Source organism: Vulpes lagopus, chromosome 15 (genome assembly GCF_018345385.1).
Source record: "Vulpes lagopus strain Blue_001 chromosome 15, ASM1834538v1, whole genome shotgun sequence".
Lineage (NCBI taxonomy): Eukaryota > Metazoa > Chordata > Mammalia > Carnivora > Canidae > Vulpes > Vulpes lagopus.
In genome coordinates, this window is record NC_054838.1 from 26610772 (window position 1) to 26632065 (window position 21294).

General features: G+C 54.1%; 1 protein-coding gene across 2 annotated transcripts; it reads left to right on the top strand.

The window, feature by feature from the left end:
• The first annotated feature begins 334 nt into the window (after positions 1–334).
• On the top strand, positions 335–9121 carry SERPINH1 (serpin family H member 1). Of its 2 annotated transcripts, XM_041730330.1 has the most exons (6): positions 360–471; positions 1592–1635; positions 4072–4736; positions 5356–5454; positions 5560–5792; positions 8132–9121. In XM_041730330.1, the coding sequence occupies exons 3-6, from the start codon at positions 4115–4117 to the stop codon at positions 8432–8434; spliced, it is 1257 nt and encodes a 418-aa protein (XP_041586264.1). In that variant the 5' UTR covers positions 360–471; positions 1592–1635; positions 4072–4114; the 3' UTR covers positions 8435–9121. The 2 variants fall into 2 exon arrangements, with proteins under 2 accessions (XP_041586263.1, XP_041586264.1); XM_041730329.1 differs by lacking the exon at positions 1592–1635 and having other exon boundaries at positions 335–471.
• Positions 9122–21294: the final 12173 nt, after the last annotated feature.

The window sequence follows — 21294 nt, forward strand, 5'->3', positions numbered from 1 at the left end:
GTCAGCAGGCTTGGCGCGGGGCGCTCCTCTCCGGGGTCCCTTCCAGCTCCGCCGCCCCCCGCCGCCCCCATCTCCAGGCCCTCGAAGGTCGGGAGCCCCCGCAGGGCCAGCCGAGCCGAAGGGCCCGCGCGCCGAGCAGGCCCCGCAGGCCCCCGCGCCCGGCCCCGCCCGCCCGCCCGCCCGCTGTGGGGGTCCCCGCGCCCCGCGCCCCGCGCCCCGCCCGATGTGGGGGGCAGTAGGACCCAGGGGCCGGGCGAGAGCCCGCAGGGGGAGGGGCGGGAGCCGGGGCGGTCTGGGGGAGGTCTTTGGCTTTTTTTGGCGGAGCTGGGGCGCCCTCCGGAAGCTTTTCCAACTTTCCAGAAGTTTCTCGGGACGGGCGGGAGGAGGGGACCGCCATATATAGAGCTGGGGCGCCGGGAGCGGCGAGAGTGGGATCCGTCCGCGGTGCGCGAGGGGCTCTCGCCGGCCCAGGTGAGGGCGCGGCCGGCGGAGGAGGGCGGGGGAGGGCGGAGGGCGCCCGGAGGGGAGCGGGGGACGGCGATGCCCGTGGGGCAGCCGGGCCGGGCAGCCGGGGTCGGGCCCGGAGGCCCCGCAGAAGCCTGGGGCCGGGGCGGTGGCGGCCGGGAGGAGGCCGCGGGCTGGGGGCCCGGGGCCGGCGGGGCTTGTGGGGGAGGTGGGGGGAGGGGGGGGAGGGGCCGTGGCGCTCCCGGGCGGGGGCGCCCCAGTTAGGACGGAGCCCCCTGCGGCGGCCCCTCGGATGAGCAGCCTGCACGTGCAGGGGCTGGCAGCCGGGAGAGGAGCGTGGCCGGCGCCCGTCCCCCCCCCCCCCCCCCCGCTCCCTTCAGGAAGGAGGCGAGGGCCTCGGCAGGGCCCGGTCCCCCACCCGGGAGGGCAGGGCCGGCAGCCGCCCCGGAGGCTGTGAGTCCCCGACGTCAAGGCCAGGCAGGCTTCCCTGCCCCCAGCGGGACGTTCCTGGGCGGCCGCAGTGGAGGAAGAAGGAAAGCGCCTCCCGCAGGGCCGGGAGGCCCGGCTCCTCCTCTTCCCGGTTTCGGGCAGGACCCTCCGGGCTGTAGGGCCCGGATGGAGGCTGGAGGAAAACTGGAGGCCTTGGTTCCCTGGCGGTCTCTGGCCGGTACCACACCCTCCCGTCCTCGGAGGGTTCATCGGCCCATCCCCCCTTCCTGAGCCTCCGGATCCACTCCTTTTGTCTCTAGTCACCAGGATTCCCAGAAGGTGTTTTTTTTGTTTGCTTCTTAAACTCACTGTGTAATGGGATACCACATCCAGGCTTCCTCAGGGGCTCTGTGGGTGCTCCTGGGAGGAAGGAGCCCTGCGCTAGGATGCTTGACCCCTGCTGATTCTGTGGGATGTGGCGTTGGCTCCCTGCCCCTCTCTGGCCTCAGTTGCCCCGACCCCACCGTGAGATGAACAACTTCCAAGGCCTCTGTGGATCTGGGACTGATTATGCCTTACTTTGTGCCAGGGACAGTGTAGCTGGGTCCCATTTGGGGATTGGGGCTTCCAGGCCCCACCTCACCAGCACCCCAGCTCTGCCCAATCCCACCCTCCTCATTCTTCTGTTTTCTTTCAGAATGAAAAAGGCAGGCATTGACCTCCCTCTGAGGCAGTTTCAAGGTACTTTAGACACCCTCAAGTGTTTGAGATCCTCTCCGGTGGCCCTCCTAGATTTGCTTCCCTTCCCTCTTACTTCCAGAAACCCAGAATCCAGTCTAAACTCAGTCTGGCTGGCTGTGGACACAGCCCTCAGTTCCCTGCGCGTATATTTATTGTGTCCTTTGTGGGACTGTAAATTATCTAACCGTGGCCTCAGGGCCGGGATTTCTCTGTGGCAATGTGGGCTGGGCTGGGCTGGGCTGTGGGAGGCTGGCTTGCTTGCCGTGACTTGTCTTCCTCTGTGACTGCTGCTGGGTTAGCAGGGCAGCCCTTCTCCACAGCCACACATCTGCCTGCACCTCCTTGCAGAGACACATGTGCAGACTCAAAGCCAAGGCCAGAGAGGCTCTAGGGCACCCTCTGGGACCTGAACCCAGGCCTCCTGCTTCCCAGGCTGGAAGCCCCCCTCTGCCGGCGGATGGAGATAATTCAGTTTCCAGCCTGCCACGTCACCTAGAGCTGGAGTGGGAGCAGGAGCAGGAGCAGGAGCGCAGCTGTGTGGCTGCCTGAGGAATCCCAAACTAGTCATTTGGAGCTTGCTTGGAAGGCCCCTCCCAGACCTTTGAGGTTCTGGTTGGCTGTGGGTGGGGGCTGTCAAGATGGTGTCTGCCACGTGGCAGGGCCGTGAGCTGGGCTCCTTGACTGTGTCCTAATGGGCAAGTGGCCTCTGCCCGGGGTCTGTTCTCTGACATCAGCCGTATGAACTAGAGGTGGTCTTTGAATGGAGTGCCCATATGCTTGTTATCTTGGCATAACAATTAGCAGTGCCCCTGTTTCATGTCCTCAGGTGTCCTTGGTTGTACAATAATTCTATGGTCATTCTGCTTTTGAGACTCCCGGGCCTGGTGGGGAAGGAGCTAGGGCTGGGAGGAAGGCAGCCCTGGGATAGATCACCTCCCTGGTCTCTACTCTAGGTAGGGTACAGGTCTCTCTTGTGCCCTGCGTCCTCCCCACCCCTTTCCCCATGCATCCTTTGCTTCTCCTTTACACTGCACCTTCAAAGAGATGGCACCCCAGGCAGGGGGCCCTGCCCAGCTTCACAGGCTGTCTGTAGCAGTGGAGTCTTCCCAGAAACCCAGTGCTCCTGCAGGCAGGCCAAAGTCCTGAGGGTCCTGCACCAGGATTTTGATTTTTCAGTCTGTCTTGAGGACCACGAGATGGGATCCGCCAGAGCAGTAGGATCCCAGCCTCCACCAGAGTTCCTTCCATCCCTTCCCTTTGCCCTGTCACCTCCTCTTCCATTCTGCCTGAAAGTAGGGAGGAAGCACCCCATGCAGAGAGACTGTCCTGACTGGAAGGCAGTGAGGGGAGTGAGTGGAGGGAGGCTTGTTTTAGGGGCCACTGCTACCCTGGTTTGGGAAGGGTCTTGAGGGCAACCCTGAAGCCCTAGAGCAGAGAGCCTGGGTGGCAGCGACTGTCAGATGGGAGGGCAGAATGGACCCTGAGATGGACCCAGCTTCCTGTGAACATCCGGCCAGCCTCTGGTGAAGGGGAGAGGGTGTCATTGCTCCGTTGAGCTGCAGTATCCTTCCTCTCAGGAAACCTACCCCTGCTCAGCTTTTGTCCTGGGGATTTCCCCTTCACTCCAGGGACCGGGGACTGCTGGGCAGGCATGTCCCTGCTAGGACACAGGCCTTGGGCTTGGAGACCTAGGCCGAGACAGCTGGGAAAATGGGGACCGGCCCTGAGAGAGGAGTGGACACACACTCAAGGTCACCTGTGGGGCAGCAGAGTGGAGCATCTGGGCTCCCCCACTTAATGAGTGAGCTAACCAGTGACTCATTAACATTCCAGGCCAGAAGGAAAGGCGTGGGGGGAGGAGCAGGCCTTCAGCCTGTCCCAACAGGACATCCTTTGCCTAGGCACCTGTGCTTCATGCAGACCCTCAGTCCCTCTGCCACTTTTTTCCCACTGGAAACCACCCGGGGGCGGGGGTGGGGGGAGGTATGAGATCAGAGCTAATCTTTATACAAACCGAGGACTCATGTCTGGCCAGGTGGCCCTGGTTTCTGTTCATTCAGGAACACCTGAGGCCTATTGTGTGCTTAGCCCTGGAGATACAGAGGGAAACCAGGCTGGCTAGATTTCCTGTCCTCTTGGAGGTCATGGACTAGTTAGGGATGGAAAGAAATGCATAATGAACGCATAAGACTAAATGTCTATTCAGTTTAAGAAATCAGTAGAGTGGAGGTGGTGACTTTCTAGAAATCCTGCTTTGGATAACGGGATCAGGGTAGGCCTCACAGAGAGTGAGCAGAGTGAGTCCTCTGACCTGGGCAACCTTGAGTTAGGGCCAGAGCTCTGGCTCTGATCTGCAGGGGACTTGGTGGCTGCCAGAAGGCTGGGGATGGTCGTAGGGGAGGAACACCCAGGGCTTCAGGGCCACCCTCTCTGCAGCCCTCACAGGTCCTCCGTGGTGCCTCCAATCCGTCTCCCAGCCATGCGCTTCCTCCTGCTCCTCAACACCTGCTGCCTCCTGGCCGTGGCCCTGGCGGCCGAGGTGAAGAAGCCCGCGGCTGCAGCGGCCCCCGGCTCTGCCGAGAAGCTGAGCCCCAAAGCGGCCACGCTGGCTGAGCGCAGCGCCGGCTTGGCCTTCAGCCTGTACCAGGCCATGGCCAAAGACCAGGCGGTGGAGAACATCCTGCTGTCACCCGTGGTGGTGGCCTCGTCCCTGGGGCTCGTGTCGCTGGGGGGCAAGGCCACCACGGCATCCCAGGCCAAGGCCGTGCTGAGCGCGGAGCAGCTGCGCGACGAGGAGGTGCACGCGGGCCTGGGCGAGCTGCTGCGATCGCTCAGCAACAGCACTGCACGCAACGTGACGTGGAAGCTGGGCAGCCGCCTGTACGGGCCCAGCTCCGTCAGCTTCGCCGAGGACTTCGTGCGCAGCAGCAAGCAGCACTACAACTGCGAGCACTCCAAGATCAACTTCCGCGACAAGCGCAGCGCCCTGCAGTCCATCAATGAGTGGGCGGCGCAGACCACCGACGGCAAGCTGCCCGAGGTCACCAAGGACGTGGAGCGCACGGATGGCGCGCTGCTGGTCAATGCCATGTTCTTCAAGCGTGAGTCCGGAGGCGAGGGGCGGCAGGGCACAGAGCTCTCAGCAGCCGGGGTGGGGGATGCAGCTCAGTGGGCGTTGCCCGAATGCCTGATGGGTGCCAGGGCAGAGGGCAGCCGTGGTGGTGGCTGAGCTGAGGGTCCTCCTTTTTTGTTGTTGTTGTTTTAAGATTTTATTTATTTATTAGAGAGAACGAGTGGTGGGGTGGGGCAGAGGGAGAGAAGCAACCTCCCTGCTGAGAGGGAAGTCTGATGTGGGGCTCCATCCCAGGACCTGGAGATTATGACCTGAGCTGAAGGCAGCCACTTAACTGCCTGAGCCACCCAGGTGCCCCCAAAGGGTCCTCCTTCTGAAGGCATTCCTCTGTTGTGTGGAACCAGCCAGGCCCTGAGCGTAGAGAGCCACAGCTTCAGGCAGCATGTCTGGGGGTGAGCACCCCTGCCCCCCAAAGTGGGGGAGCATGTACTCTGTGGGCTGGATGCTCAGAGCGGTGGTGGGCTGCAGCTGAGTCCCAAAGACTGGAACAAAGGCTTGTGGCAGAGAGAAATCCAGGGGGGTACAGTTGGAGGTCTGTGTCCCAAGTGGGGGCCTGTTTCTGACCTGGTGTTCTGCTTCCACTACAGCACACTGGGACGAGAAGTTCCACCACAAGATGGTGGATAACCGAGGCTTCATGGTAACCCGTTCCTATACCGTGGGTGTCACGATGATGCACCGCACAGGTGGGCACCCTGGGAGCTGTGGGCCGAGGTGGGGGTATGCGGGTGCTTGCGGCTTGGCCTGCCCCCAGAGCAGCATGCCCAGTGCCCTCTCTGCTCCCCTCCCAGGCCTCTACAACTACTACGATGATGAGAAAGAGAAGCTGCAGATTGTGGAGATGCCCCTGGCCCACAAGCTCTCCAGCCTCATCATCCTCATGCCGCACCATGTGGAGCCCCTTGAGCGCCTTGAGAAGCTGCTGACCAAGGAGCAGCTGAAGATCTGGATGGGGAAGATGCAGAAAAAGGCTGTTGCCATCTCCCTGCCCAAGGGTGTGGTGGAGGTGACCCACGACCTACAGGTGAGGGGTGGCCCACCTTGGGGTCTGCAGGGCCTAGAGGAGATGGATGTTTGGGGCACGCATTCGTCAGCTCAGCAGGTCTGCCCTGGGCCTCTATGGGTGTCCAGGCAGTACTGGGCACTGCTGGGGGAGGAGGCATGGGACCTGCCCTTTGGGAACATGAGGATGACTTCAGTAGCTAAATACACCTGGATGCCTGCCATGTGCCAGACCCTCTTCTGAGCACTTTATATATGAAACTTTTAATCCTCAAATTAGCTTCGTTAGGTAGGACCATCAAGCTTCTTAGAGATGAGGAAACTGAGTCTTAGGAAGGCTGAACAGCTTATCCAGAGTCACACACAGATGGTAGCTCTGGTGTCTGGCACCAGGCCACATCCTGATTCTGTGCCATGTTGCCTCTGAGAATCTGAGGTGGCCCCAGTGACACAATGGTCGAGCTGGACGGTTGTCCCCCACACGTCAGGAAGACTAACAGTGGCTGTCAGCAGTGGGGCACTAGGGATGGCTGGAGACTGACTCCATGCACTCAACAGTGTTTTCCCCTCCTGACCACCCTGGGGCGGGCGGGGGGGGGGGGATGGTGGTGGCCTGTGGCTTGGAGAGAAGTTATGACTTGCCAAGGTACCTTTGGTTAGTAAGCAGTGGAGCTGTAGTGAGTCCTCAGGGTGAAAATGCAGGGCGGCCTTTTAGTCAGCCAGGAGAGACTTTTACCTGCTCAAAAGAGGAGGCTTTTATCTCATTCCTGCTTTGGGTGCCAGAAATGGTTCCTTGGCAAGCCTCTCCCTCACAGAATTGATTAAGACCCGCTGCTGACGCTGTGGACAGAAAGCTTGAGGTGAAATGGGGCATAAGCTGCACACCACAGGCTAATGGCACTTGCGTAGTCTGTACTGTGGATCGTGCTGAGCTTTCCAGGCAGGGGCCATGGCCATGTCTTTCCTGGGCCCGCTCCAGGCCCTCCCCAGCTCCTCCTGCTGTGATGAGACTCCATTGCCCCCCGCCCCGCCTTTTTTTTTTCTTGCATCTTCCTGGAATCCTGAATGGACACACCAGTCACAGGGATACATTTAAGTTGAGAGATGCAAAGTGTGTGATTTGTAGAGGGTCATTGGGACTGGAATAGCCAGCTGGGCCTGGAACACAGGTCTCCGGACCCCCTGACCCTCAGGCCCACAGGTCAGGTGTGTGTTTGGCCCTGCCAGGGAGGTGGGCTGTTCTGCAGAAGCCAGACTGCAGCTGCTGGTGACTCAGGCTGCAGTCTTGCACTGCTGTGTTTTCGTCACTGAGAGTCAGGGAGGAGGTGGGACCTGGGCCCTGCCCTGGGAGAGCTCTGAGCCAGGGGCAAGAGACAGGCCTAGACATTGAAACAGAGAGAGGCTGGGGTGCTGAGCCCCAGGGAGGCAAGGCTTCCTGGAAGGTGGGGTGGTGAAAGCATCCTATAGGGATGCAGGTAGGCCATCGACACACCGTTGCACTTGCCAGTTGTTCAGTAGACTCTTGGATAGAGAGCCAGGGGGCATGCTAAGGGGTGAGGCCATGGTGCAAGCACAGTTCACGTGTGAAAGAGCTGGCTCCCGGAGGCTCTCCAGAGCCATGAAAAATGTGTGTTGCGGGGGATGCGTGTTTGCGGGGGTAGGTTTTAATTTTTCACTATGGGAATACATAAAAGTATATTTAAAATAGGTCAGCATAGTGAGCCCTCCCCCATGTATCCATCCCCCAGCTGCAACCATCAGTAACTCATGACCAGTAAGGCTTCATCTATACACACCCGTTGCTCCCCCATCAAATTATTTTGAAGCAAATCCCAGGCATCTGTCACTCTGGACAGGTTTAAGCCCCAGGGTTATATAGTCAGAGCTATCCTTAGATTAGTCTTTCTTAAATTTGAGTGTGCCAAGAATTACCCAGAGATTTTGTTAAGGAAGGTTCTCGGGTCCACCCTCCGAAATTGTGATTTAGTGGCTCTGGGAGGTGTGGGTCAAGAAATGTGTTTCCTGGAACCTCCCAGGTGGTACCCCTACTAGCTGCCCACGATCCATACTCTGAGAAGCACTGATCAGGATTGCTCGGCAGGACCAGGGATAAATGCTGCCTTTCCTGCAAGCCTCAGTTTTCTCATTTGTGAAGTGGCTTTTAGAAGCTCTTGCAGTGTTGTCATGAGAGCTACGAAGCAGTGGTTCAAAGTGCCCACATCATGTCTAGCACACAGAAGGTGACTGGGAGGGGGACAGACAGAGTAGGAGATGATGGGTGGTGTGGGTAGAGGGTGAGGGTCTAGAAGCCTTGCCCATCGTGGCCTCACCTGGCACCTCTCCCACCCCCCGGTCCTGCAGAAACACCTGGCTGGGCTGGGTCTGACGGAGGCCATTGACAAGAACAAGGCAGACCTGTCACGCATGTCAGGCAAGAAGGACCTGTACCTGGCCAGTGTGTTCCATGCCACCGCCTTCGAGTGGGACACGGAGGGCAACCCCTTCGACCAGGACATCTACGGGCGCGAGGAGCTGCGCAGCCCCAAGCTCTTCTATGCTGATCACCCCTTCATCTTCCTGGTTCGGGACACCCAGAGTGGCTCCCTGCTATTCATTGGGCGCCTGGTCCGGCCCAAGGGTGACAAGATGCGAGATGAGCTGTAGGGCCCCCCAGGGTCACGGGATGGCAGGAAGCAGCCGAAGGCTCCTGAGACACATGGGTGCTATGGGGGGGGAGCTGAGGTACTGGCCTTGGATGTTCCATGGGGTGGGGTGGGGAAACAGAGCAGGCTTCCTGTGTGTCTGAGCAGACCTTCCCAGCCAGAATTCACTCTGCTTGGACATGGGCCCCCAGATACCACGATGCTGAGCCCAGACACCCCGCATTCTGTGGGACCTGCTAAATAGTCACGTCCTGCCCTCAGAGTCCTGGGATTAAGCCTGCCTCAGTGTTCATATTTATAGCCAAATGCTTTCTCATCTGTGAGATGGAATCAAACTAGGGGGGGTTCAGCCCAGCCCTGTGGAATGGGGGCCCTCTCTCCCTGACCCTACCATCACCTCAGCCCTCTCTCCAGCTCTATTCCAATCCTCTCCCAACTCCCCTCAACTATAAAATGAGGTGCTGCAGCCCCTGGGACAGGCACCCCCATGATGGCCCTGGTCCCAGTGAGAGGGATCGGGAAATAGCTTGTGGGCAGACTGTGGTCAGGCATCATGGGGCTGAACTTTTGTTTTTCCTTTTGTAGATTTTCAAAGGTGGGGAGGGCAGGGGAAAAATGAGCCTTTGTTGCTGTCAAACCAAGAACTTATTTGTACAATTTTTTTTTTCAATAAAACTTTTCCAGTGAAGTTTTGTTGGAGCATGGAGGGTGATTGGCTCAGAGATTCCGTGTCATTCTTCCCAGGGGACAAGGGCTCTGTTGAGCCGGGGCCCATGTCAGGCCCTGAAATGCTGGCAAATAACTGCGCGCCCAGTTATCCCAGCCAACTTGAATTGTTTTGGCCCTGGCTGCTCTGGAAAGACAGTGGCTGCAGGGCTGGAATGACCGTGCTGGACCTGGAGCCCAGGGCATTCCAGACTTGAGCTTTGGCCATCTAGTCTTCAGCCTCCTAGCTTTTTGCTTGAAGCTGACCTCGTCCATACCCAGGGCCAGGTGTGCCTGACTGGGCAGGGCTTTGGCAGGGAGGAGCTTATGGGATCCTGGTTCTATTGGGGTTTGTAGCAGGAGAGGAAGAGGGACCTGACAGTCCTCATACTGGTTCCCTCTCGTCCTTGGGGCTCCTGATACCATAGCTAGGGAGGGTGAGGGTGAGTGGGATGCATAGGACAGAGACCTGTGGCAGAGGAGCAGAGGAGACTGGATTGAGCCCCATCTGCTGCTTGTTGGCTATGTGGTCTTGGGCAGGTCACTCTCTCTGGCTTCTAACAACTTTGCTCTGGGATTGTTGGTCCAGGGAAGGAGCCCCTACCTGGCTGGGCAACACAGAGAGGTAGCTGTGAAGGGCCAGCTGACTCACTCCTATTAGTACCACAACAGAATTTTAACACAGCTGTCAGAACTCCAGGTCTGTCCTGTGCTGTGGGCCCAATAAATTAGCTCTGCTCTCAAGGGGCTTATTTGGAGGTGGAGACTTACAGTGACAAGTGTGCTCATCATCCAGTGTTCTGGTCCCCTGGATCATTCTGTTCCAGACTTATCACACTTATTCTCCTGCCTCAGGGCCTTCGCACTTGTTCTTTCTGTCTGGCAAGCGGTTCTTTGTCAAGGGTGCCTTTTTTGTCATCCAGAACTCAGCCCGAATGTCATTTGCTCAACAAGGCCTTCCCTGATAACCCAATAGAAGCAGCTCCTCCACTGCTGCAATTTCTGTACTGTTTTCTTATTCTTCTGACTCCTTAATGCTGTGAAATTTTCCATGTTTGGACTCCTCACTGTCTCCACTATTAGAATGGAAGCCTCACAAGAATAGGGACCACGTCTTGTTCACCACTGTGTGTCCTGCACCTGGACTCAGTATCATACACACATAAGAAACTAAAAACATTCACTGGGTAAGTGAAGCAGCTATGCTAGAAGGGTAGGGAGGCTGTGGGAGTACAGAGGAGGGAACCATGACTGCCTTGGGGAGATAAGGAAGGCTCCTAGGAGGTGAGATGGGTTGCCTTGAGGAGGGAGTTGGTATTTTCTTTTTTTTTTTTAAATCAGAATAATGATTTAAATATCAGCTGGTACTACCTTTGCATTTTGCTTCTAACACCATGTTTGTGCCAAACACCATGTCAGTCACTTGATATATATAATTTTATTCCAGTCTTTTAGCAGCTTGCCTAGGTAGGGATTATCCCTGTGTTAGTGGCGGGATGCCCGAGGCCCCACAGCACAGCCAGGGTGCTAAGCGGTAATTGCTTCTAGGAAGGGCAGGAGAGGAACTGGCCGGATTCTAATAAGGTGTGTAGCCTGCTTAGAGTCTACCTATGTGTGCTGTCCTGCTGTCCCACTTATTCCCCACAGTAGCCCAATTAGGTGGGAAGTCATCCTGATCACACAAGCATGGCTCCGAGGCAGACGAACACTAGACAAGCACCCGGGACTCCGGGGCCGGGAGTTCAGCCTGTGACAGCTCCCTCAGCAGGAGGGAGTGCCCTGCCAGGTGAAAGCTCAGAGCAAAATACACCAGGCCTGGGTGTGGGGGCCACCCAGATGACACAGAAGGGCCCTGAGGTCATCTGGGCACATGCAGGGGTGGTGGTGAGAGGTCTGTGCTCCCACTTCACAGTGAAGGGTGGAGTTGCTGGTATAGGAGGTGGCAGGGCAGGTGGCAGAGGCAGATGGGTCAAGGTTGGACCAGAGCCGGACACCAGGCCAAGTGCCTCCAGTGGCCCATCCAGATCCCGTGTGGAACTTCCCAATGGGGGCTGTTGGAGGGAGGTCCTGTTATTCCCACCATGCTGCTCATTAAAGTTGCAGAGATAGGACTGCTGAATTGTGAGGGTCCTGGATGTGGCTCAGATATGGGGACATGGGGTTTAACTTTCTACTGAGGGTTGATCATGTGCCTGGCCCTTGCTGTGTATGATCTCATTGAATCTGCAGAGCTTTCCTAAGGGGTAGCTACTACTGTCCCATGTTACAGATGAGAAACTGGCTCAGAGAGGTGAAGTAGCGGGCCCAAGGCCACCCAGCAGGTCAATGGCAGGGCCTGGCCTATATGGAAACCCAAGTCTCCTGTGGAGGAGAGAAGTCGTGGACAGGGATGAGTGCCACATTCCACAGTCACCGATGGGATTCTATGTAACCTTAACCCCAGTCCCTGCAGCATGGTGCTCATTTCCTGCACCTATGGGAGAGGAAACGGAGCCCAGCTGAGACCTCCTTGAGAGCAGGCCCTGGTCTGTCCATGTCCTGCTGCAGCCTATACCTAGCACAATACCTGGTACAGAGGAGGTGCCTAATAGATGCTCACTCCAAGGAAGTGGTCCAGTGGGTGCTCAAGTGCTTAGCTGCAGAGGCATTGGAGCCTGACAGCCCTGGCCTATGGTCCAGCATCCTCAGGATTCTGAGAGGATGAGGCAGGAGCTAAGGCCCTGGGGCCTGAGCTCTGCAACTTGCATCGTCACCTCCACACTCTGTCGGTCACAGTCGTGAGGGACACCCAGATCCGAGGGATGAGGAATAGACTCTACTTCTCAATGGCAGGAGCAGCAAAATAGCATGGACATGTTTTCAATCTACCAGCCAGGGGCAGGCAGTTCTCAGGTCCCACTCCCATTGTCTCCAGTCCCAGAACTGGAGTTTAATGGTTGCCTGCCAGAGGGGACTAGTTCCAGAGTCAAATCTGGAAGGAGGAAGCATACACATCAAAAGAACCACAAGACTTTGCTAATTTACATCAGCACAAAATCTGGAAAACATAGGTAGGAACATTTTCTATGGGTGCTAGTCTATGGAGGGAGAAACGATTTCATTGGCTTGAATTTGTTTATAATACAGGATACATTTACCTGAGATCTAGATTCAGTGTGCTCATCAGTGTGAGCAGCAAAGGGTGCTTTTCATTGTTGGCTTAGCAGTTGATTGAACTCTAGATTCAATCGGGAGCTGTGCTTTATTGCTGTTGAAATCCCAGGAATTTCTTGCTTTAAAATAGAGGAAGAGGGGCACCTGGGTGGCTCAGTGGTTGAGCATCCGCCATTAGCTCAGGTCGTGATCCCAGGGTCTTGGTATTGAGTCCCGTATCGGGCTCCCCATTGGGAACCAGCTTCTCCCTCTGCCTGTGTCTCTGCCTCTCTGTGTCTCTCATGAATAAATAAATAAATAATCTTAAAAAAAATAAAATAGAGGAAGGAGCCCAAAGCCTAAGAGAGGGAGGAATGTTGAGGTGGGTTTACCCTGTGTGATCCACTCCCATACCCCCTAGCCAAGTTCCACACTCCTGGCTTTCTCTTACAGAGCCTGTAGCAAACTCCCTTTACCAAGACATAGGGACCTCCATTAGTGAGGGCAGTGTCTTTTTTTTTTTTTTTTAAATGGTATCAGACTATATTTATCAGTTCATAATTTGCTATTTTCACTTAACCATCATATTAGAAATATGGATCATCATTTGTGTACTTCACATCCTGTTGAAGGAAATACTGCCTAGCTCATAGTTTTGTTTTGTTTTTTTTTAACTTTTTTATTTATTTATTTATTTATGATAGTCACAGAGAGAGAGGCAGAGTCATAGGCAGAGGGAGAAGCAGGCTCCATGCACCGGGAGCCTGATGTGGGACTTGATCCTGGGTCTCCAGGATCGCGCCCTGGGCCAAAGGCAGGCGCCAAACCGCTGCGCCACCCAGGGATCCCGAGGGCAGTGTCTTTGAAACGTGATGCACTACTTGCTCCCTGCAGGCTAGGGATGCTGGTGGAAGATGCTGCCATAGAAATGGGCTCCATAATTAAAGTGGAAATGCTGGGGTCCCGGGGGAGTGGAGCACATAGAGCAGCACTTGGCCTTCTGGAATATCAGACATCAGGCGGTACTCAGAATGGTCTAACTTACAGATATCTTCAGCAGAGGCTAATTGCTCAAAGGTCAGATAGAACCAAAGGGACCAAACAGGCAGCCTCTAAGTCCTCCTTCATCTGTATAACAGAAGCAACAGGACAATAAACAGACCCTTCCAGGTTGGGCTGTAGAAGCCCAGCTTGAGCCACTATGAAAGAGAGCCTCAGTTCTCTCCCCCAAAGCCCTTTGAATGGAAGAGGGGCCGGTACACTTCAGAGCGAACCCTTCAATGGCACCCAGACACGTACTGTAAATCTTTCCTGGGCCCTTTGCCCAAGAACTGTGCTCTGTCAAGGGAAAATACACAGATTTTTCAGGGATTAGCAGACCTTGAGTCTATTTAATGCTCATTTCTGAAGACACAGAGAACCACTGTGTAGGGGCTCAAGTGGATCAGGTGGTAATTGGAGTTCAGACCCAAGTCCAGGCATGCTGCACCCAGTGAGACTCTGGACTTGTCCTGAAATAATTTTCTTAGTTTCAGGGTGTAAAATTGAAATTTACAGGTGGAATTCACACATGACTCTCCAGGCCTATGGAATAAGGGCCATTATAGTAGAAAGGGACAAGTACTGGAACTTTCCCTTCTTACCAATCAATAGACTGAAATAATGATTCAACTCCAGGAAAATCATAGAAACTCATGCCATCATCAGAGGCTTGAAATTGGCAGGGGTGGTGTCTGTCATGTGCTCCTTAACTCACTGGTTTGGCCTCTGCAGAAGGCACAGGTTTCAGAATGACAGGGAGCCATCGCAGGCTTACTCAGATGATGATTCCAGTTGCAGTTGCTATTCTAGGGGTAGGTTTTGTTTTTTAAAAGATTTTGTTTATTTATTTGAGAGAGAGCACAAGCAGGGGGAGCAGCAGAGGGAGAGGGAGAAGCAGTCTCCCAGCTGAGCAGGGAGCCCAATGCAGAGCTTGATCCCAGGACCCCAGGATCATGACCTGAGCCAAAGGCAGATGCTTAACAGACAGACACCCAGGTACCCTCTGCCTGTGTCTCTTCCTCTCTGTGTCTCTCATGAATAAATAAATAAATAATCTTAAAAAAAATAAAATAGAGGAAGTACCCCAGGTACCCAGAAGGTGTGTGAGTGTGTGTGTTTTTCTGGGACTAAATGTACATATTTTTTGTCACTTGATGTGAAACTTACTTATCTGAAAATTTTTCTCTCTTCCTCTATATAGAACACCAGAAGCGGTTTTCTTTCTCTTGGCAGAGACCGCAGTATAGCTTTCTCATCTTGTCTTGAAACTTGTCAAGTTCCTGGTTCTCTGCTATGATTTAATCTTCGGGAATTTTGATTATCCTCCCAAATTATAGGACATCTTATTTGTCTACTGTATTGATTACTGCATGTTCCAGGATTTGGGGAATGGAAAGTAGCGGGTACTTTAGATGCATTGATAAGGTACAAATGTACTGAGAATGAGGGATAAATCCCATTAGAACACAGAGGCCTGTCACCAGTGAAGTTTCTGGGTGCTCAGTGGTTTGGATTCTCCATAGAAACAGAATCAACAGAAGATATATACATACATGATATGGATATAGATATAAATGTATGTAGATACATATGGATATAAAGAGATTTATTATAAGGAGTTGGCTCACACAATTATGGAGGCTGAGAAGCCTCAAGTCTGTAGTTGGCAAGCCAGAGATCCAGGAGAGTTAATGATACAATTCCAGTCCAAGTTTGAAGGCCTAAGAAGCAAGTGAGCTGATGGCGTAAGTTCTAGTCTGAAGGCAATAAAAGACTAATGTCCTAGCTTGAAGATAGGCAGAGAGCAAATTCTCCCTTGCTCAGCCTTTTGTTTAATTCAGATCTTCAACAGATTAGACAAGGCCCACCCACACTGGGAAGGCCGTCTGCTTTGCTCAGTCCATGGATTCAGTTGTTAATCTTATCCCTCACAGACACACCCAGAATAATGTGTGACCAAGTGTCCTGGCATCGTGCTTTCATCCCTAGGAGTATTAAGAAAGTACACGTGGGCTTCTGTATGTGTGGGAGGCAATCTGTATTACATTTTGGTGTGCTGCCCTGATGCATTTACTGAGTAGCCTGTAAGCTGCCTCTTAGAGAGGAGCCCAGAGCAGGAGAAGGCTTCTGGGTGGTCTAGGCTGAAGGGCAGGCAGCTCTTCCAATAGCTCCGATGACCCCGAAGGGATTCAGGTGTCTGCAGTGAATGAGGGTGCTGTTCAAGCCCACAGCCAACCCTGCTGGAAGCAGCGCAGTGGAGCCTCTGAGATTTAGGAGCAAATACTCCTTGGTGAGCAATTTTCTTCCTTTTGAGGAAGAGTGCTTGGCTTATTGCTGGGCCTCACTGAGCATGGTCCCTGTGTGGGAGGCACCAGCAACTATAAAGTAATTAATGACTGTCACCCACAATCCTCTTTTTTCTCAGAATACTTGAGGTGTATGTGCTCAGTGATTACTGACTGGGGTGTCAGGGAGTCGTGCATCACGTGTGAAAATGCACTCTTTCTCTCCTTTTTCTTCCCTCATGTCCCAGAATTGGGTTCCTGTCTGCTCCAGTCCAAAGATTCTGCAATTGTCAGGTTCACCAGGGATCTCTTTATTGCTAGTGCTATGGGGACTTTAAAAAATTATGTTGGAGGGGCACCTGGGTGGCTCAGTGGTTGAACATCCGCCTTTGGCTCAGGTTGTGATCCCGGGTCCTGGTATCCACTCCTTGTGGGGAGCCTGTTTCTCCCCCGACCTTTGTCTCTTCCTCTCTCTCTGTGTCTCATGAATAAAGAAATAAAATCTTTAAAAAAATATGTTGGAAATATGGAAAATTTCAAGCATATGTGAAAGTTGAGAAAATAGTATAATGAACTTCCATCACAAAACTTCAACATGTATTGACACTTTACCCATTTTGTTCAGTGGACGCTTCTTAATCCATATGGTAGGGAGGCCCTGGTGGTCTGTGATTCGGTCGGCCCCTTCCTCCTTGACGCTCCCAAGGCAACATTCTTTTCTAGTTCTCCTCTGACCTCTCTGCTGCTCCATGGCAGGCTCCCCTCAGGGTCTCCTTCCTCTCCTGTCCCTTAAATGCTGCTGTTTGGAAACCTCCACCTCTTACTTCCCACACTCTGCCTGGGTAAACACACCCTCTCTTGTGGCCTCACATACCTTCCCAGGGATGGTGAGACCCAAATTCCAATGAGGTCCCCATCTCTGCCTTCATTCCAGACCCATGTCCAAGGCTGAGACCACTATATCCAGAAGTCTCCTAGACACCCCTCTCTGACTGTCCCATAGGGTGTCTCCCACTCAACAGGTACCAAATGGAGTCCATCCTCCTGCCCCAACCTGCTGTTTCCTGGATTCCTATACATCCACTCAATATATAGTCATTACATATCTATTGGGGGTGTAAGAAAAAAAATGGAAGATTTGGAATAAACAAAGAAATCAGTGCTATAATTTAAAAAAATGGAAATAGCAAGTATTGACAAGAATGTGTGGAGAAACTGGAACCCTCATACATTGCTGGTGGGAATGTAAGATGCCCCCCAAGAACCAGGCCTAAGCCCACTGAGGACGTGACTTGTGGAATAGGGTAGGTATATGCAGAAAGGACAGGGAATGGGGAGCTAGACTGTGGGGTCTCTGAGGATGTGCTACAAGGGTGCCTGGAGAAATGGCATGAACATCACTCAATCCGGGCAGGCTTGGGGAGCTCTCAGCCAAGCATGGTGTAGGGGCCCGGGGCCACCAGCACCCACCTGGCTTGGGCTGAGGGCAGCTATAGTGGTAACCTGTGTGTCTTCTTCTCAGGATGGCCTGAGCCTCCTGGGACTGTGACTAGCTCCAGTCACAGGGGGAGGCTCCTGGTCAATGATTAATATTAGAGTTCCTGCCAACACTGGCAATGAGAGGAGGAGATTCCAACAAGACTTAATTTGATTTATCAGAATAAAGAAATGCACATTTCTCATGCCCTGAGTGCCATGATGTGATTCACACATAGAATTGCAAATTGTGGTATATGTGAGGTAAAGAGGGGATGGCTGTAGAGAAAGTGCAGTTTCCCCTATATATTTAGCAGGTAGAGTGGACATGTCTTAGTGATAGATTGGAAGTGGAAATTGGTGCAAAAAAGCCAAAGATTTCCAGGTTTCTGACTAAGAACTGGGTAACCCAGAGTCTGTTCCCCATCCCTTTCCTCTGGATGACCTGTTCTGGCCAGGACAAAGACTACGCAAGGTGCCGCCCCAGTGCAACCTGGCCCCTGTCACCTACTGTGGATTCGTATGCACCATTTTCTGGTCCCCACCATGTCCTGGTCCCCATTGTGGCGGTGCTGACGCAGGGCAGGTGTTAAGGGATGGGATCACTTGGTGGCAGAAGTAAAATCTTGGCCCATCCTGGGATCAGCCACTAGGCGCTCTGAGGAGGCCCTGGCTCACGCTCCTAGAGGGTCTCCAAGGCCCAGGATGGGGTCTACGCCTGTGGGTCCCAGGTTTTCTTCTTCCACCTGCGCCCCAGCACGTCCTGCCTGATGGCCTGAGGGCCCCACGGCTCGGTACACTGGACATGCAGGGGACGGCCATGGGCTCAGGCTATGGGCTCAGCTATTCCAGCCAGTTTCGGGGGCCCTTGGGTGTCTTCAGACCGGAGTCCCGGATCTGGGCTCAGATGCAGGCCGACCTGGGTTTGGTCCTGGGCTGGAACTGGAGCCACCCCTTGCAGAGAGCTCCCCAACCTGCTCCCCACCCCTCCTGACCTCCTCAGCGGGTGCCCCAGGCCCTATCGAGGGTACACAGTATAGGTGTCGGCAGAGTGGCAGTGTGGCAGGCAGTGGGGCCCATCTTCTGGATTCTCCAGAAGGAGAAGGAAAAGGGATGCCTGGGTGGCTCAGCGGGTTTAGTGCCAGCCTTCAGAAGGAGAAGGACAGATGGAGGGGCTGGGTGCTGGTTGCCGCTGGGGAGGACCAGGCCGGGAATGAAGTTTGCTTCTGAGCAGGGCCAGAGTCCAGTTCGTTTCCTGCCTTTCCCTGCCCCAGCCCTGGACCGGAGGCCTGGGCCCTCACCTCCCTCACGGGGCCCTCTTCCCTGCAGTGGAGAGCTGGCCGTGCTGCTGGCGGGGCTGGCGGGGCTGGCGGGGCCTGGGCTGGCAGCTCAGCCCTGGGCTGGAGGCTTTTCACCTCACCGTCTCTAGTCCTCGGGAGGGCTTTACAAGTGGGGACGTTGAGGTGGTTGGCGCTGGGCTGGGGCCCAGGGCCGAAGCTGCCAAACCCAGCAGCCACGGCCAGTCCTCATCTGCCCTCTCTCAGCCTTTGACCCTGGCACCACAGGCCTGGCCACAAAGTCCCTGGTGTCCTCTTACGGCTTTGGGTCAGCCTCCTCAGCTTCCTTTGTGCGTTTCTCATCCTACCTTTTAAAGGCCTCCGGAGCATCAAACTGGGCCAACTTCTCTTTTCATTGTGACGCTGTCACTGGGAGAGCGTAACTTCCCCCATGGGGAGCTGAGCCCCAAGCAGCGCCTCCTTCAGGGGAGAAGCCCTGCTGGCCAGTGGCCTCCTGGACCTCGGCCGCGGTGTTCTGCGTCTCAGAGATGGCACCGTCATTGGCCTGGCCCCTGGGGTGTGTGGGGCAGAGGGAAAACTGAGAAAGGAAGCTTTCCACGCACAATACTCACTAACCTCAGTGTGGCCTTTCTCATCAGCAGGGCCCTGACTCTCAGAACTTGTATGGCTGCAAGCTCTGTGTTGTGTGCCAGGAAGAAGCCTCACAGTGTGTGTGTATGTGTGTGTGTGTGTGAGAGAGAGAGAGAGAGAGAGAATAAAGGCTTCTGGGAGCAGAAAGCTGGTGCCATCAGGAGTGGGCTGAGGAGGCAGGCTTGGGGCCAGTTGCTCAAAAAACTGACTATTTGGAAGTCATCAGTACTTCCTGTCATGGTTTCTCTGTAACAACCCAGCTGAGCCATTTTAAAATGAGCCCTATATATATATATATATATATATAAAGAGACCTTTAAAAGGGGTTAGTGTCCATAATGGGTCTTACAGGTCCTAAAGGGGTAGGAGTGCTCCTTGGAAACCAGCTTTAGTTGGAAGCCCCAGGTGGAGTTCCCCCAACACCCTAGGCCCCTGAGGGCTCTGAGATTATGGTGGCCCACAGCATGGTGTCTTCCCAGAACTCATCTCTGACCAAGGTGGAGCTCTGGCCCCGCTGGCAGTCCTCCAGTGTTCTTACCCAACCCACCTCCCTCCCTCAGGTCCCCATATCAGAGAACTTGTCACTTTTGCCTGGTCCCAGTTTTTTGCCACAGCAACCTGCCACACCCCTCGGCCAAGCTCTCATGCAAATCTGGTTCCTTTCACTCAAGGACTTCCAGAAAGGGCTTACCTCGGCTCTTGTACCCACCACCCATGAGACCCCTTCATAGCCCCTGCCAGGCTGTCTGTACTCCACAGCCACTTTGTCTGAGAAGCTTTCCTGGCTGCCCCCATCAAGTATTCGCTCTTCACTGTCCTCTCGGTTGTCTTAGGGCCTCATCCCACCCACCTTTGATTCTCATGAGATGGAGACTTCTTTACTACTCTAACTCAATGCCCAACACTTACCAAGACAAAATGGGTGGTAAGGAAAAGTCTGTTGCATGTGTAAATGAATGAGGGACCTTGGGGATTGATTTAGAGGCCTTGGCTGGGCTGTTTCGGATATTGAATGGGCATTAGCAGCGTCTCAGTGTCCTGGGACTCTTCTGATCAGAGGCCTGGTTTTCTCAGGAAGCATAACCTCTGGATGAGCTTTAGGACTGAGCCCTTGGCTAACAACTGTCACCCAGAATTACCCTGGAGCAACTGGATTCCTGTTCCTCTTACCTCTTTGGGTTTCAATTCTGACTAATCAGGGCCCAGCCTGCTGTGATTTGGTTCTTGTTCCTACGCTTTCATGGGACCTGACCTGTGAAATGATAGAAAATATAAGTATTTCTCTCTGTCCCTGGTTCCGGGCACAGAGTTACTTAAACTCTCGGAATTTCCTAGGTGATAGGATTGTCTTGTTTCAGTGAGGCAACTGTTGGTAGTCTCTGGGATAGCTTCAGAATGGGTGCTGGACACCAGGAAGACCAAGCCATGATTAGAAGCTTGGAACTTTCAGCCCTACCCCTATCTTCTGTGAAGGGGAGAGGGGCTGGACATTGAGTTAATAATGGATCATGCCTACACGATAAAGCCTCCATAAACCCCCCCAAAGTACAGGGTTTGAAAAGCTGCTGGGTCACTGGAGGTACTGAGAGGGTGGCATGCCTGGTGATGGTGTGGAAGCTTCATGCCCCTTCCCCCATACTTTACCCCACACATCTCTTCCATCTGGATGTTCATCAGTATCCTTTATCCTTTTATGATAAACCAGGAAACCTAAGTGTTACCCTGAGTTCTATGAGACATTCTAGCAAATTACTGAATCCAGATACGGGGTTGTGGAAATCCCAATTTATAGGCCACAGTCAGAAGTATAAATAACAACCTGGGACTAGCAATTAGCATCTGAAATGTGAGCTTGGGGGCAGTGTTGTGGGACTGAGCCCTTAAAACCTGTGGGGCCCAGTGCTATCTCTGGGTAGATAGTGTCAGAAGTGAGTCAAATTGCAGGACACCCAGGTGGTGTCAGATAATTGTTTTATGTGGAGTGTCAGACGTGAAGTGCTGTGGAGTGTGAGAGTGAAGGAGAAACACAGGTTGGTCCTGCCTCACAGTGTTGTGATGGGGTCCCATCCTCAATCTCCTAGCATCTCCCACCCCCTCCCATCTTATGTTGTCTACTCGTAGGAGCTGGGGATTTCTCAGACTTGTCTGGCCCAGACGGAAGAATGCAGGGTCCTGCTTGCCCAATTTTAAATGTGCCTGGTGTACACAAGTGCATATGTGCACACGCATGCGTGTGTGCACACACACGTACACACACACACACACTCAGTAGAGCCAGAGAGAAACACCGCTGA

Coding starts and splice junctions, on each gene's coding strand:
- SERPINH1 (XM_041730329.1), top strand. CDS start 4,115: ATGCGCTTCCTCCTGCTCCTCAACACCTGCTGCCTCCTGGCCGTGGCC. Junction 4,737..5,355: donor CAATGCCATGTTCTTCAAGC/GTGAGTCCGGAG, acceptor CTTCCACTACAG/CACACTGGGACGAGAAGTTC. Junction 5,793..8,131: donor AGGTGACCCACGACCTACAG/GTGAGGGGTGGC, acceptor CCGGTCCTGCAG/AAACACCTGGCTGGGCTGGG.